Source organism: Mobula birostris, chromosome 19 (assembly GCF_030028105.1).
Source record: "Mobula birostris isolate sMobBir1 chromosome 19, sMobBir1.hap1, whole genome shotgun sequence".
Lineage (NCBI taxonomy): Eukaryota > Metazoa > Chordata > Chondrichthyes > Myliobatiformes > Myliobatidae > Mobula > Mobula birostris.
In genome coordinates this window covers 61,032,560-61,050,217 of record NC_092388.1, presented here as the reverse complement: position 1 = coordinate 61,050,217, position 17,658 = coordinate 61,032,560, and the positions used below count along the sequence as shown (strand labels likewise).

Here is a 17,658-nt window from a genome sequence, read left to right as displayed (position 1 = left end):
GAGGGGGACTAATATCCTTCCAGGCAGATTTGCTAGAGCTTTTGGGAGTGGGTTAAAGTCTTACGACAGGGGGATGAGAACCAGTATGATAGAGCGGAGGATGAGTCAGCAGGTTTACAAGATGATGTAGTATGTAATATGAATGTAAGGAAGGACAAGCCAATGATTGGGTACAACTACAGACAAAGCAAAAAGTTAAGTTGTACTACAGAGGCAAAATTCATAAGGGTAAAGAATGCAGAACCGAAGACGCTGTATTTTAAATGCACATAGCTTTCGGAATAAGGCGGACAAACTTGCAGCACAATTAGAGATTGGTTGGTATGACATTGTGGGCATCACTGAAAGAAAATCATAGTTAGGAGTTTAACATCAAAGGATATACTTTGTATAGAAAGGACAGGCAGTTAGGAACAGTAGAGGCGTGGTGTGGCCCTATTGGCAAGAGATGGAATTACATCTTTAGAAAGAGGTGAGATAGGGTCAGAGAATGTCAAATCTTTGTGGGTAGAGTTAAGAAACTGCAAGAGTGGAAAAAGTCATTATGGGAATCATATATAAGCCTCCAAATATTAGACAAGATGTGGGGTTGAGAGTGCAAAGGGAGCTGGAAAAGGCATGTATAAGGGGAATGTCACAATTGTAAAGGGGACTTCAATATGCAAGGGGATTGGGAAAATCAAGTTGATGTTGATAGGAAATTTGTTGAATGCCTGGGAGATGGCTTTTTAGAGCAGCTTATGCTTGAGCCTACTCAGGGAAAGGCCATCTTAAATTGGGTGTTGTGTAATAATCCAGATTTTATTAGGAAGGTTAAGATAAAGGAACCCTTAGGAGACAGTGACCATAGTATGATTGAATTCGTACTGTAATTTGAAAGGGAGAAGCACAAGACAGATGTACCAGTATCACAATAGGATAAAGGGAATTACAGAGGTATGAGAGAGGAGCTTGTCCAGGTGGATTGGAGAGGGATGACGGCAGACCAGAGGTGGCTGAAGTTTCTGAGAATAGTTCAAAGGTGCAGGTTAGATATGTCCCACAGAAGAAGTTGTTCTCAAATGGCAAAAGAGAAAAAAGTTAGCATTACCTCAGTAGCTGGGAAAGGGCTGAAGTCCATTATTAAGTACAAGGTTTCAGGGTACTTGGAGACCAATTATAAAATAAATCAAAGTCAGCATAGTTTCTGTAAAGGGAAATCTTGCCTGACAAATCTGTTCGAATTCTTCGAGGAAGTAGCAAGTAGGGTGGACAAAGGAGAGGCAGTGGACGTCATTTACCTAGATTTTCAGAAAGTGTCTCAAATGAGAAGGTGCCTCAAATGATGTTGCTTAACAACATAAAATCCTATTGTATTACACAAAATATACTGGCAGTACCCAGGCTACTGTGGGAGGCAAGGGGGGGGGGGGGAAGATTGCTGAGCCTCTGGCGATGATCTTTGCATCATCACTGGGGACAGGAGAGGTTCCAAAGGATTGCAGATGTTGTTCCCTTATTCAAGAAAGGGCATAGAGATAGCCCAGAAAATTATAGACCAGCGAATCTTATTTTAGAGGTAGGTAAGTTGATGGAGAAGAGAAAGGCATAATATGATATAGCATGTCAGCATGGCTTTGTCAAAGGCAGGTCATGCCTTACGAGTCTGATTGAATTTTTTGAGGATGTGACTAAACACATTGACAAAGGTAGAGCAGTAGATGTAGTGTATATGGATTTCCACAAGGCATTTGATAAGGTACCCCATTCAAGGCTTATTGAGAAAGTAAGGAGGCATGGGATCCAAGGGGACATTGCTTTGTGGATCCTGAACTGGCCTGCTCACAGAAGGCAAAGTGTGGTTGTAGACAGGTCATATTCTGCGTGAAGGTCGGTGACCAGTGGTGTGCCTCAGGGATCTGTTCTGGGACCCCTACTCTTGGTGATTTTTTATAATTTAGAGGCAATGTTGCAGCTATATAGGACCCTGGTCAGACCCCACTTGGAGTACTGTGCTCAGTTCTGGTCGCCTTACTACAGGAAGGATGTGGAAACCATAGAAAGGGTGCAGAGATTTACAAGGATGTTGCCTGGTTTGGGGAGCACGCCTTATGAGAATAGGTTGAGTGAACTCAGCCTTTTCTCCTTGGAGTGATGGAGGATGATAGGTGACCTGATAGAGGTTTGTAAGATGATGAGAGGCATTGATCATGTGGATAGTCAGAGGCTTTTTCCCAGGGCTGAAATGGCTAGCACAAGAGGGCACAATTTTAAGTTGCTTGGAACTAGGTACAGAGGCAATGTTGGGGGTAAGTTGTTGTTTTTTTTTTTTTTTTTTTTTTTTTTTTTTTTTACACAGAGAGTGGAATGGGCTGCTGGCGATGGTGGTGGAGGCGGAAACTATAGGGTCTTTTAAAAGATCCCTGGACAGGTACATGAAGCTTAGAAAACTAGAGGGCTGTGGGTAACCCTTGGTAATTTCTAAGGTAAAGACATGTTCGGCACAGCTTTGTGGGCTGAAGGGCCTCTATTGTGCTGTAGGTTTTCTATGTTTCTAGAACGTTAATCCTCAGCTTGAGTCCGTGATAAAGAAGACAAATGCAATGTTGGCATTTATTTCAAACAAAATAGAATATAAAAATAAGGAAATAATGCTGAAATTTTATAAGGTACTAGTCAGGCAGCAATTGGAGTACTGTCAACAGTTTTGGGCCCCATATCTCAGAAAGGATGTGTTGTCATTGGAGAGAATCCAGAGGAGGTTCGTAAGGATTATTTTGGGAATAAAGAGGCGCCTGGCAGCTTTGGACTAGATAAGCTGGCTGGACGTGAAGAGGACATTCCTCTGGTGGGGGTATCCAGACCTAGAGCGCACAGCCTCAGAATTGAGGGCAACCTTTTAGAACAGGAGGAGGATTTTTTTTTAGCCAAAGAGAACTGAATCTGTGGAATGCTCTGCCATAGACTGGAGGCCTTATCCATGGGTATATTTAAAGCAGAAGTGGGTAGATTCCTGTTTGGTCAGGGCATCAAGGGATATGGTGAGAAGGCAGGTGTATGGGGTTGAATGGGATCTGGGACCAGCCATAATTAAATGGCAGTGTGGACACAATGGGATGAATGGCCTAATTCTGGTCCTATTTCTTGTGGTCTAAACAACCTCCACATTTCAATTATGCACTTCCCAGAGTTCATCTGTTCCCAGTTTATGCTCCTAAGTTGCTAATAGCATCATAATTCACCTTTTCCCAATTTAATACTTTTCCATACTGTTGACTCCTACCCCTGCCCAAGGCTATAGTAAAAGTCAGGAGTTGTGGTCACTGTCTCAAATGCTCACCCTCGATCTATCACCTGACCAGGTTCATTGCCTGTTACTAGATTCAGTATGACCTCCCCTCTAGTCAGCCTGTCCACACAGAGGAAAGGCCATACTGGATCTTCTGGAAATCCTTCCTAGACACACTCAAATTTCACCCATCTAAACCTTTTACACTAAAAAGCTTGAAGTCACCCATAACAACCATGTTATTTTCGCATCTTTCAAAAATTTGCCTTCCACTCCAGTCCTCAGTTTCTCTGTTACTATTGGGGTATTTTGAAACCTTTAACCTTTCCAATTTTTATTTTAGATATATCCAGTTGCTTGTTAGGCAGCACCTGTGTACAGTTAGTACTTGTCACAACTATATATCCCACCACTCCATTTTTGAAACACCCTATTTCTAGCTGTCATGCATTATGTTTGGCATCTCTGTGACAAACAATCCATCTCATAAGGTCCTCTGCAGCTGTTGGTGTCTTCCCATACCTCTCGAACTGTGGGATTACAGTCACCTGGCTTCATAGCCAGAGAATAGTGTCCAGTGACTTGTGCCTCCAATTTCTCATCTACTTGCAAGTGAAGTCATTGTCAGTTTCGATACATACTCTGATGACACCCGCACCCCCCCCCACATATACACACACACACACACACACACACACACACACACACACACACACACACACACACACACCAATTCCACTGTCATTTTTTGAATTTTTTAACCTATTGGTCCAACAAAGTGTATAATAAATCTTTGGCCTATTCTGAAGTGGGCTGGTCTTCCAAATGGATACTTACAAGTTACTAAGCAACTATTTCCACCCCCAACACTGCACAAGTATCATCTTGTTTCGGACTTGGCAGAACTTGGAGGCTTGACTACTGAAGAAATGCCTCACAATTACAGAATAGTGAGAGTATAGTTATCATGTGGAGACAAAGGGGAGAAACCTACATTGGAAACAAGGATGAGCAGGTACCTGTGTTTATGGAGTAACAGAGCCAGGCAGTTTGTTGCAATAGTCACATCTACAAGGAAGAATATTCTTGTGTTGCAGCAGCTGATGAACTGAAATTGGGTAATATTTTAGGGCAAGGTAAAGGATTCATCTTCGGACTACTATAGGGCTTGTCTGCTAAGAAAGATGTAGACTGCAGATGCTTGAGCAAAAAAAAACTGTTGGAAGATCTCCAACTTCACACCCCCATAGTAAGTGATTTTTTAAAAACCAGTTCTTCAACTTGTGTCGAAATCTTATACTAAAGCAAAATATTCTTCCAACTTAACCAACTTTATTACTTTTGACTCACATTCTAACGCTTCCTGTCCACTATACTGGTAGACATTGCTCCTTTCTGTGAGTACCTTACCCTATAAAATCCTTGCAGTATTTTAAAATACCTTTTGATCAACAACTTCATCCATTCTTCCCTCCTCCACACATTGAAAATAAAATGACATGATAATACACACAAAGATAAATAATAATGCTCAACGTAAACCCTGTCCAGATTTCATGTTTTTGACTTGACAAACCAGCATTGTCTAAGCACAAGCACCCAAACATGTTCTTCAGATCATCTCTTACCTGCTTTTCCAGGTTGGTTTATTGCTTTATTAACTGTACATGAGGTTCTCTTTTCTCAGTACTGTTGAAGACTGATATTCTGACCATGTGTACTTTGTATTTACCCAGCCTCTTCATAAATCTACCTGTGAACTGTCTCTTCAGCAATAGAGGGAGAGAGTATGGGGAATTTGTAAAGACAGATTTGGGAATCTTTGCACTGTTTTGGGAAGGTGGGGGGGGGGTGGAGAGACAGGAAAGAGGTGGTGAAATGGCAGTCAGGTCCACCAGCTCTGTGATATTAACTCAGATCTCTACTTTACCACAGTTCTGAGCTTCTCATATTTCCAAAAAACATTCTATTTCACTAAGGTCCAACATTAATGACATTATATTGTCCCACACTGAACTTTGCTGGCTAGCTTTGCCCACTTGTTTGAGCAACATTTGCTCCCATCGATAGTCTGTATTGTAACTTAAATCTCCAGATTCGTTCTTCCCTCATTTACGGAAAACCAGAAGCCCCAGTGCAGATGCCTGTGCAACATCAGTCACAACCAACTGGACAGAGCATTTATATTCTTTGAGAGCTCCACTATCTCCATTGAGGAGGAGCTTAGGAGAACGATGAAGCCTAATGGCAACTCCTTTGCTCACATCTTCGCAAACAGCTCTATTTCTATCTTTAATATCTCTATTTTTCCCTTTCAGGGCTCTTTTGAAGAGCCTGACTTGGAGTTACACGCTGACTTCAGTTCTTTGCAGGAATGGGACCTGCTTTCGGGGTCTCACAACTGGCCGCTATTCGATATGCCAAGGACACATCCTAGAAGATTAGCATGCCTTCAGTGTTCCAGAATTTTGTGGCTCTGGAGGCAGGCGGACTTGAGGTCGCTGCCGCCACAGGAAACTGGTGTGTCGTGGGAGATGGAAGATCGAAAGCAGCAAGCTGGCTGCTGGCTGTGTGCCCAGAGACCTGAGATCTTTGGGCACAGAGCTTGGAAGAAATGACGCAACAGACTTCTAACATCATAAAGCAGCGAGTTGTTTGTTAAGTCTCCCCTCTCGCTGTGAAACAGAGACACCCAATAAGGGGAAAGGGGAGAGGGGAGGGTATGAGGGAGAGAGGGGGAGAGGGGGAGAGGGGGAGAGGGGGGGAGGGGGAGAGGGGGGAGGGGGGGAGGGGGGGAGGGGGGAGGGGGGAGGGGGGAGGGGGGAGGGGGAAGCCATGATATGTCGAAATACTGGGTGAACGAATAGTCTTTGGGGTACTGCAGGTCTGTGTCTTTATTGTATTGATGCTTCGCTGCATTCTTGAATGCTCGGTGGGGGTTGCTGATGTTTTTTTGCTGGTGGGGAGGGGGGTTTGTTGATGCTTATGCATGGGAGGGGGAGCTGGGGAGGCTTTGGGGTTCTAACATTTCACTGTCATTCATTCTTTGGGGCACTCCTCTATTTTTGTGGATGTTTGTGAAGAAAAACAATTTCAGAATGTATATTTTATACATTTCTCTGACATTAAATGTACCTTTGAAACCTTTGATCTCTAATCCGTCAACAAGAATACTCTAGTACCAGAAGCGGAAATTACTGAAAGTTTCAAGAGGAGCACCGATATTCAGCCAAGTCATCCAACAAGCAATTCTGGGAACAACTGTTGGTCCCTTATTCCTGGTAGGTGATATAATTGGGCGAGTGGCTTACTGCTCAGTGATTTGCCACCTTCCAAATGTACCTCACAACTGGTCACTGCTTGGAAAACTTCCACCTTATAGGCTGGTATTTGGGCAAATAATTAAAAAGATAGAACTTTGGCCTAATACTTTTGATGTACATTGACCAAGCTCCCATTTTCTCCCAAATAACTGACATATCCCTGCCATATCCACTTTTTACTTTCCAGGGTTTGAATGCAATCCACCCAAAATGACTCAAATGTCAATAGCCTGCAGAAAGCAGTTTGTGATATCAACAGGAAGCATATTGTTGATCAGTATATGGTCAACTTACTCAACACACATCAGAATCCTCTAAGTATGCACTAGGGACTGCAACTTTAAAGAGCAGCAAGCACTTTTGGACATTCTCCAATCTATCATTAATAATCTATTATATATACTTCAATAAAGTTAGACAATTAACAATGTTATGCACATCATTCCCCTACACACCCACACTGATTCTCGCTCTTAAGTACCCAAATGTTCAACTGTTCCAGCAACAGATTCTGGCACCAACCATATAATTTCCCCTTTACACAAGTAGATAATTCACAGGTCCTTAAAACTTTATTAATCTTGTAGCCTTCTGCCTATCTTGGTCATTTCTGACATCAGATTACTCAAAAGTAAGTTTACATCTACTTGGAAATAATTATGTTCAGAATTAGAACTACATTTTCAATTCTCTCAAAACTATATTCAAAACTACTTTTGGAGAATCAGCCTCTGTTCACTACACTTTTCCGTTAGATGACCACAGTGTGTATCATCTGACACCCCAGCTGCGGAATGTATTTTGATATGAGTATAAACAGTTTATAATAGACAATAGACAATAGGTGCAGGAGTAGGCCATTCAGCCCTTCAAGCCAGCACCACCATTCACTGTGATCATGGCTGATCATCCACTATCAGTATCCAGTTCCTGCCTTATCCCCATAACCTTTGATTCCGCTACCTTTAAGAGCTCTATCCATCTCTTTTTTGAAAGCATCCAGAGATTTGTCCATGAAGCAGCTGCTTAAACTACCCAAGAGCCTATAGTAATCAATGTTGGCGTTGAACGTTTCATGTAATCTTGTTAAGACATGAGGCAATAGCAAATGGCAACTTAAAAGCCTTGGATGTATAATTGTTGCTACAATAAAAGAGCTGGATGTATTTAGGACACTTTTTGTTATGGATAACTTTTTTTCCGCCACTGGGTTTTCCACACAGCTGTTACTGTTTTGTACAGATGAACCCACATAAATTATTAACAATTATGGAAACTAATAAAAAGGAAATATAAATTATTCAACATTTATCAAATTTACTTTTCACTTAGATGATTTTTGGCTCTTTAGCATTTTATCACCCCATCAGTTAACTAGGCTGTGATTCAGGAAGGAATGGTCTCTCCAGAAAGTAAAGACAAGAAGAGAGAGACATTAAAAGATAATTCAGTCAGCAACCAAGATTTTCTAGGCAAATATATTTAAAATACAAACAAAAATGTAATTGAATATTCATTTGTGCAGCAAATATCAGGTGGCCTTGGCAGTAAATTTTAGGAAGAATATTTCAGAGTATTGCTTTTAATTTTCCAACATTTACCCCATTAGCAGCTGGAATTAAGGTGCCTGATGGCGGAAATCCATTCCATGCCAATTAGCCACTGTCAGGAACATTCACCTGGTCTCAGATGCAATTGTGGCTCGGCTGTGCAATATCTGTAAAGTTTATCAGTAAGGGGGAATAGTCATTCACGTTTTTCTACTCCTTTTTGGATCAATGTGGTCGTCAGACAGCTTCCGTTTCCGAGCTTCACTGCCTGTCCCATCGGTAAGGTAGTAATTCTCTATTAGAGGGGGGCGCTCCTGGAAAGAAGAGGACAAATATACAACTGACTTATCTTGAACGTTAGTGATAGCTCCCAACAACTACCCTCAAACATGACTGTTTTTTTTTTCATCTGTCAAGACTGTCAATCTTCAGTTATTACTATTTACATGCAGGCTGATTAAATCATGAAATAAATAATTTATAGTTTCAATTAATTAGCGTATATGCCTCAGATAACAGTAACTGTGACTCAGAATAAAAGAGATGTAGTATTAGAGCTGTGATCTTGTGTAAACTCCTGTCAAAACCAAGCTCTAAAGGCCGAATCATTTTCTTTGTTTTTGCCTTGTATCACAAATAATTCACATAACCAGCTGCAACTCCCACCTCACTATCAAAGCATAGACCCAGCTTACAAGAAAAAATTTTAAACCCACTGGTCAGATCCCAGTTCCAAGCTCATTTGATTCACTTTGTATGATTTCAAGAAATGATTGAGAACACAGTATATAGCAAAAGTGTACCAGATCAGGCCAGAACCCAAAAAGAACATTAAAACATTACTGAATATCAGAATTCTAAAGAAACTTTGGAGAATAGAAATAAGACACATTGAATCTGGAATCACAGTCTGGTGAAGTTAAGAGTGTAGAACAACTTTGCCAAAATGACCTAAACTTAAAAGGTTTAAGTTAAGGGTTAAGCAAATTGCTGGAGGAACTCAATGGGTCAGGCAGCATTTGTTGGAGTACGTTGATGTCCAAATGAAGGGTCTCAAAAATACAAAGTTCAAAGTAAAATATCAAAGTACGTATACAGTTGCAAGATAAAGTTTGTGAACGCTTTGCAATTATCTGTTTTTCTGCATTAATTACTCATAAAATGTGGTCTGCTCTTCATCTAAGTCACAATAATAGACAAACACAATCTGTCTAAACTAATACACACAAAGTATATCCATGTACAGCTGCAAGGAAAAAAGTTTGTGAACCCTTTGCAATTACCTGCATTAATTACTTGTAAAATGTTGTTTGATCTTCATCTAAGTCACAATAATAGACAAACACAATCTGTCTAAATTAATTACACACAAGCAATTGTAGTTTTCATGCCTTTATTGAACACATTGTTTAATCATTCACAGTCCAGGATGGAAAAAGTATGTGAACCCTTGTATTTAATAACTGGCAGAGCCTCCTTTAGCAGCAATAACCTCCATCAAATTTTCATGTAGCTGCTGATCAGACTTGCACAATGGCAAGAATGAATTTTAGACCATTCCTCCATAAAAAATTGTTTCAGTTCATTAATATTTCTGGGATACCTTGCATGAACTCTTCAGATCATGCCACATCATCTCAATTGGATTAAGGTCTGGGCTCTGACTTGGCCATTCCAAAACATGAATTTTCTTCTTTTTAAAACATTGTTGTTGATTTACTTGTGTTTCAGATCATTCAACTTCCATTAAGCTTCAGATGACAGGCTGCTACTCGACATTCTCCTGTAAAATGTCTGATATAATTTTGAATTAATTGTTCCCTCAATGATTGAAAGCTGTCCAGGCCCTGAGGCAGCAAAATAGCCTTGAACCATGATGCTCCTTCCAGCAGGGTATACAGTTGGGCTGAGGTTTTGGTGTTGGTGGGCAGTGTCCTCTTTCCTCCAAACATAGCAGTGCATACTTCTGCAAAAAAGTTCAACTTTTGTCTCATCTGTCCACAGAACATTGTCCCAGAAGCATTATGGAACATCCGGTGGTCTTTTGCAAACTTGAGACATGCGGTAATGTTTTTTTCCCCTCGGAGAGCAGTAGCTTCCTCCATGAACACCATTCTTGTTCAGTGCTTTTCTTATATTGGACACATGAACAGAGACTTTAGCAAATTCTAGAGATTCCTGCAGGTCTTTGCTGTTACCCTTGAGTTCTTTTTTGCCTCCTTCAGCATTGCACGCTGTGCTTTTGGTGTGATCTCTGCAGGACGCCACTCCTATGGAGAGTAGCAACAGTACATTTGTAGACAATTTCTCTTACAGTCAGGTCTTTTGAAATGCTTTTGCAGCTTTTTCCAGCTTCATGCATCTCTACAATTCTTCTTCTAAGGTCCTCTGAAAGTTGTTTTGATTGAGGCATGGTGCACGTAAACAGATCTTTCTTGAGAAGAGCAGGCTCTGTCAGTGACCTGAGTTGGTGTGCCTTTTTTATAAGGCAGGGCACTTTTGCAACCCAATCTCATCTCATTGATTAGAACACCTCAAATAGCTTTTGTAGAAGGCATTACCCAGAGGTTCACAGTTTTTTTAACCTAGACTGTGATTGTTTAAATGGCGTACACAGTATTGATGAGAAATAGTACAAAATGTTTGTGTGTTATTAGCTTAGGCAGATTGTGTTTGTCTTTTATTGTGACTTAGGATGTGGTCTGATCTTCCATCTATGAGTAATTAATGCAGGTAATTGCAAAGTAGTCATAAACATTTTCTTGCAAGTGTATGTTAGTACACTCGAGACTCATTTTTTGCAGGCATTTTTAAGGAAAGAGTAGAATAGAATTTTATGAAGAACCATACTTAAACTGACAAACAGCAATGTGCAAAAGACAAACTGCAAATAAAATATATTAGAGAACATCAATTATAAAGGGTCATTGAAAGTCTGTAGATCATAGAATCAGTTCAGAGTAGCGGTGAATGAAATTATCTACGCTGGTTCAGGAGCCTGATGGTTATAGCATAATAACTGTTCCTGAACCTGGTGCTGTGGGACTTGAGGCTTATGGACCTCTTATCCAATGATAGTAGCAAGATGGCACGGCCTGGATGGTGGAGATCTTTGATGATAGATGTGGCTTTCTCCTGGCAGTGCTCCAGCGTAAAAGGGCTCAACTCATATAAAATGCTGGAGTATAAAACATACATAAATACAGAATTTTAACAAAGACAAAGGTCTCGCTCTGAGTAAGAAATGGATTTGGATCTTGACTCAATCTCTACATCCAGACAGCATTGAGACGAGTATCATCAATGAGGACAGTTGGATCTCCGTAGCTTGAGCCAGGAGCCGATTGGTACAAAACTTCCATCGTTTTCAGGCTGATCGTCAGTCTGAAGCTTTTGGCTGCACTGGCAAAGTGACTGGTGATCTCCTGTAAGTCTTCGAGAGAGTGGGCAACCAGTGCACAGTCATCAGCAAACTGTAGCTCATGCGCCACAATGTCCCTGACTTTTGATTTTGCTCTCAGTCTTGTGAGACTGAGGAGCCTGCCATCAGCCCTCATTTGGAGGAAGATCCCTGACTTCAGGTCTGATGTGGCATCCTGAAGAACTGCAGTGAAGGATAGTCCAAACAGAGTAGGAGCCAGAACATAACCCTGTTTTACACCGTTGCTGATGGAAAATGGATCTGACAACTCACCACACACGTTGATGCGGCCTTCCATGCCTCCGTGGAACTTATGGATGATGTTGGTTGGGCATGGGGGGCAACCGAATTTTGGTAGAAGCTTCCACATGCCATCTCTACCAACAGTGTCAAACGCTTTGGTTAGATCAACAAATGTGACATAGAGATTTCTCTGCTGCTCAACACATTTCCCTTGGAGCTGCCTCAGTGAAAAGATCATGTCCACTGTACTACGGCCTGTTCGAAAACTACACTGGCTTTCTGGAAGGATGTTGTCACTGATGTTGGACACCAAGCGTCTCAGGATGATCTTCGCAAGGCATTTTCCTGCAACTGACAGAGGAGAGATGCCATGGTAATTGTTGCAGTCTCTCTTGTCTCCCTTGTTCTTGTAGATGGTCACGATTGATGCCTCTTTGAAATCTTGTGGTAGTTCTGCAGCTCCCCACAACTTTATGAACAGCTGGCGCAGGCATGATGTCAGTGTGTGACCACCATACTGGTAGATCTGGGTCGTGATACCATCAAGCCCTGGTACTTTGTTGGGTTTTATCTGTTTGATGGCTTTGACGACCTTGTGAAGAGTAGGGGGAGCATCTAGCTCAAACAGTATGGGTCAAGGGTGTACTCTGCCCAGTGCTTCATTGGTGATGGTTTCTGGTCTGTTCAGCAGTTTGTGGAAGTATTCTTGCCATCTTTTCATGTGCTCTGACTTCTCAGTGAAGATGGATGTACTGTCCTTGCTCAGGAGTTGTGAGGTGCCTTGATCTGATGGACCATACACAACCCTGATTGCTTCATAGAAGCTTCTTGAATCATTACAGTCAGCGAAGGCTTGTAACTCCTTGGCGAGTATAAATACCACTTGACTAGACATACCCAGGCATCATCCCTGATGAAGATGGCAAGAGTTTATCATCAAAACATTGGGTGTAATCGATACTTGTGCCTGCCTGGAAGCACGAGAAGAGTTTATTTGACATACAATATCTCTTCTACCATCATTGACGCTGCCCTCACCTGCATCTCTTCCATTTCCTGGACATTGCCCTTGCACCACCTTCTCACGGTCTTAACAGTCATCGTTCCTTTCAATGAAAGTTCAATAGTGGGGAGGGCTTTGCCTTTGAGGGACTGGGCTATATCCACTATTTTCTACACCCTTTTCTGTTTCCGGGCATTGGCATTTCCATACCAGGCCATGATACAACCAATTAGAATACTCCCTACTGCTCAGCTGGTAGCACTCTCCCTTCCAAGTCAGTATGCAGTGGGTTCAATATCAATTCTGTGACGTGTGTACAATATCCTAACTGATGCTCCAGCATGGGAATGATGCATTTCTGTGGATGTTTTCTCCTGGATTAGATGTTAAACCAAGGATGGTAATAGTTCTTTAGCACTATTAAAAAAAAATGAATGTTCTCTTTGGTGACTTTGCCTTACTCAACAGATTATCTGGTCATTATCACATTGCATTGGCTTTAAAGAACGTTCGCCGTGCCTCTTGCAGTATTACACCCTCCACATAAAGGCCTTAACTATCTTCATGTCTATCTCTTCCTTGTGTGTTAAGTGATTCTTCTTGTATTTAAATATTCAAAAAAATAGATCAGTGGCAAGATAAAGAGAAAGAAAGACTTTTCAAAAGTTTTGGTTTAAACGTTTACAAAATTTGCAGCCTATGCCACACCCCATTTTTATGCAGATTAAGAATATGGGACAAACCTGTATGAGATAGTCTGCAATGTATTCTGGTTTGAGACACAATACATTATGTTCCATGGCCTCAGCCAAGTCCACTCTCAGGTCTTCTGCTTTAAGTTTGCTGAAGTCAGCAAAGAGATGAGTGGCGTCTTTGTATTCAGGTAACAAATGACTCGGAAGGACCTGAAATAAACAGTTAACATTTATAGCAGACAGCCAAACTAAGACTATTGCTGCATCCTTGAAACGGAGTTCATGGCAGTGTATTTTGTCTGTTTTACAAAAAGACAGAATTGGGTGATGAATAGTTGGGAAGGAACCTAGTGCGGCAGGGCTGACCACCTTTGTTCCTCCTGATCCTCCTGGTATCACACTTCAAAAATCAAAAAAAAATCTAACTGAAAATCTGACACACTAAATTCTAGATGGGTGTTCGGCTGAGAATGCAGCTATAGAGCACAGAACCTAAGCCATTTAGTCCAGAGACCATGCCTTCCTCCAGTCTGACACTAATCCTATTTTTTATTCTTGCCACAATCAATCAACATCAAGTTCAATAATTTCAGGCATCATACTTTCAGCTCTTATCAGAATCAGACGATTTTCCTGCAGGTTATCCATTTCTAATATTAAATTAGTTTACTTCTTTCCACAGACTCTGCTTGATGTGTTGGCCATTTCATACAGCTTTGACACATGTTTAAGTTTTTAGCAGTTGAAAAAGGATCTAGTGTGTTCACAGGACTTTAGTCGGAATGTGATTTGGGCAGGGGGGTCAATTTTTGGTAGAGGTGCAATAAGCTGAGTTTGTGTTGAAAGCACTTGAGCCAAAAGCCAAAAAGTTACATCAAAAACATTTATGACCAGTTAAATGATTTTATAAACAAAGGTTAACAATTCTATCATAAAATGTTCAGCGCTTCTAAAGGAAGAATGCTTCCCCAAATGATATTGTGATTAGAATCTGATCGATTATTATTTTGTCTTCTACTTCTTTTGGAGGATGAAAGCTTTATAAATTGCTTGGCTTTGTGTTTTAATTTGTTCTTCATTCCTGGAGCTAACCAAGTAGCAAATTAGCTTCAGCAATGGTTAGATATTTTAAGTGCAACTATTGTGCTTATTTTTGCTTGCTCAAGACTTGCAGCTGATTATAATTACCATGGAAAGTGTAGAATGCAAGCTACTGAAATCCCTAGAGATAATGTACACACAGGCAATGCAAGACATTTGGAATCATAATTTGTGTAAAGTAACTGACCTTGGCTCCACCAGAAAGCAAAAGCCTCCTGAAACCTGCCTCCTTGGTGTGATCAAAATTTAAAATAACTTTCCAGCCACTGAATGCACCAATCTGCAGAGATAAGTCAAGTTATATGAGATCACAAAAGATATACATTGCAGAAACAGGTCACTTGGTTAAACCCACCACTCCAGTATCTGTGCTCTACTTGTGCCTCCTCTGTCTTTCCACTTTCAATTGTATCAACAGGACTCTCCACTCCTTTCCCCATAAACATATCAATACTGGCTCCTTCCAAAATTCCCCATGAGAGCAAGTTTCACATTCTCCCCACTCTACGGGCGGCAGAGGAGATTCTATCGAAATCTCTAGGCTTCCTGGTAACTTTCTGACCAAACACGAGGAATTCTGCAGATGCTGGAAATTCAAGCAACACCAGCAACTTTGATGTGTGTAACTTTCTGACCATCTTATAATGATGGTTTTACTTCCTCTCTTCTACACAAGCAGAAAGGAAAATAAGCAGCTTTGAAGGAAAACAACCTCATTCTCTTTCCCATCATTCTTGGGAGCACCTTCTCCAGTGCCTCTATATCGTTTTTGCAGAGATGATACTAAAAGTGCAAAAGTGTATACAGTGTGACGATATCCTGAATTATCCCTTATGGACTGTATGTTTAAAAAGAGAGAGAGGGTGCAACTGATTCGGAGAGAGAGCAACCAGCAGCTCGCGAGTCATCATGGTGACTGAGGGCAGTGTTATTTGATGGACAATTGACGTTATGGTTTCTCTGCAGCTTGTTTACTTTTTACAAGAACAGTTACAGACACACACAGTTAGAGTCAAGATGGCTTCAGTCAATGGAAGACACCAGTGAGTCGGTGGCTGGTTTAAACTTTCAGTATCCAAAAAGGGTGAGTTGAGATTGATTCTGAGTATTGATAAATGACTCTCACAAGTTTTCTACAACTAGAACAAGTTTGCAGGAAGGAGAAGGGAGAGAAAGGTTTGAAACAGAAGAAACCTAGTGACAAAGAGGTCACTGTTTCGATTTTCTCTCTAAGTAGCCCGTAATGGTGAGTTTGAGTTCCATTCGAATACAAAGGTGTGACTGTCACGTAGTTAATCCACAGGAGTGGGATCTCTGGTGAGGGAAAAATCTGTGTGAACACCACGTGTGTGTTTACCCTTTGTCTGGGTGTGGTAGTTCACTGAAGAAAGGCACCTCTGTGGCAAATCACTGTTGGAGTTATTTCGTCTGTCGTGGAACTACGTTTGTAGATAAGTGGCTATCACGTTGTGTGTTTGGGGTAACCTTGTGGAATCTACCGGTATGTCGACCCTTGACTGGGTGGTGGTTCCCTTGAAGAGGGTCCCCTTAGAGATAAGCTACTGTTGGTGATAATCTATATGTGGATTCTGTTGGAGTATCCTGTGGCCACCACTTTGAGATGTCCCGTAGCTGAATTCGGGTGTGGTACCACTTGTATTGAAAGGATATTCGTTGAAGATCACTGTCGCTGATACTTTGTGTGTGGAGTGGAACAACTTCGGAGATAAAACCTACTACTATTGTTATTTTGTATTGCTGTCTTGGAATCTGTGGAACCTCGACATAATTGCCTTCTCAGAACATTCGCTTTTGGATTACAAACATCCCACATTAATTAACCTGAGCATTGAACTGAACTATCTTACCTACCATTCTAAGACTGTATCTAGTTATCTCCTAAGCTCGAAGAAGCTTGGCTCTATTATTTCCACACTTAAATACACATAAATAATCATTGCTAACCTGTTTGAGTTACCTGGTTTTATATTATTGTATTGCATAGTTACTAATAAAAATAGCATTAGTTAAAAGCAATACCGGACTAAAGGTGTGTTCCATTTCTCCTGGTTCTTTAACCTGTCACGGGGTACGTAACAACGGTATTTTATGTAAGGATAAACAGACTGGCTCTCATTTCAGTTGTTTTTGAGGCAGTGATTGGACATCATGCCTCAATGTATGCTAACTCTTCACCTTCCGAGGCATGGTAGTAAACATGTGAAGTCTCACTCTTGCTTTCAAACCTGCAATCCATTTCATCTTTTAAGGTCACTGGGGACCCGAGTCACCCCAACCACAATCTATTCCAGCTGCTACCATCCGGGAAACAGTTCCACAGCATGAAAGCCAGGACCAACAGACTAAAGGACAGCTTCTTCCACCAGGCCATCAGATTGATGAACTTACGCTGATTTGAGTGTACTTCTATGTTACATTAACTGTTCTATTTATTATAAAGTATTATAAATTACTACGATTGCATATTGCACATTTAGATGGAGATGTAATGTAAAGATTTTTACTCATGTATGTGAAGGATGTAAGAAATAAAGTCAATTCAATTCATTCAAATAGTCTGGTTTGACAACAATAAAACAAACATTCAAAAGGGAAATTTCATAAACATCCTCATCGCACAAAAAATGACATTCCTTGTTGATACCCAGTCTCTGCTGTGTGTCTGGAATATCCAATATTCGGCTGTCTACTTGCCAAGGCAATGTTGTCCATACACCTGATGACTGCTCAATGGAGTTTCCTGTATTTAATGGCCCAGGAAGTCCAGGTGAGAGATCCATAAAACTGAAAAAGTGAGGACAATTTATGATTACAGTACCTCAGCACTATCATTCTTTTGTCTTAGCACTTCCAGTTTCTTTCTCCATCGCATAGCAGCTACTGCAAGTTTTTTCTGCTGTAGACTAATTCCAGGAAGCACATCAAGGATGAAACTACTGCCCCATTCATAGTTTTCTTCCTGAAAAAAATAAGGAATCATGAGCTGCACTGAAACATCTGATTGTCTCTCCACTGATACCACCTGACGTGCTT

At 41.0% G+C, this 17,658-nt stretch overlaps 1 protein-coding gene across 6 annotated transcripts in view; it reads right to left on the bottom strand.

The window, feature by feature from the left end:
- Positions 1–8,055: 8,055 nt before the first annotated feature.
- Positions 8,056–17,658, bottom strand: part of topbp1 (DNA topoisomerase II binding protein 1) — a 117,848-nt gene continuing 108,245 nt past the window's right edge. For all 6 annotated transcript variants that reach the window (XM_072283718.1, XM_072283721.1, XM_072283720.1 and 3 more), the window contains 4 exons: positions 17,444–17,584; positions 14,792–14,884; positions 13,552–13,713; positions 8,056–8,455 (listed from right to left, as the gene is read on the bottom strand). In XM_072283718.1, coding sequence (XP_072139819.1) covers positions 8,342–8,455; positions 13,552–13,713; positions 14,792–14,884; positions 17,444–17,584 — 510 coding nt within the window. In that variant the 3' untranslated portion in view covers positions 8,056–8,341. The remainder of the gene's footprint in view (positions 8,456–13,551; positions 13,714–14,791; positions 14,885–17,443; positions 17,585–17,658) is intronic.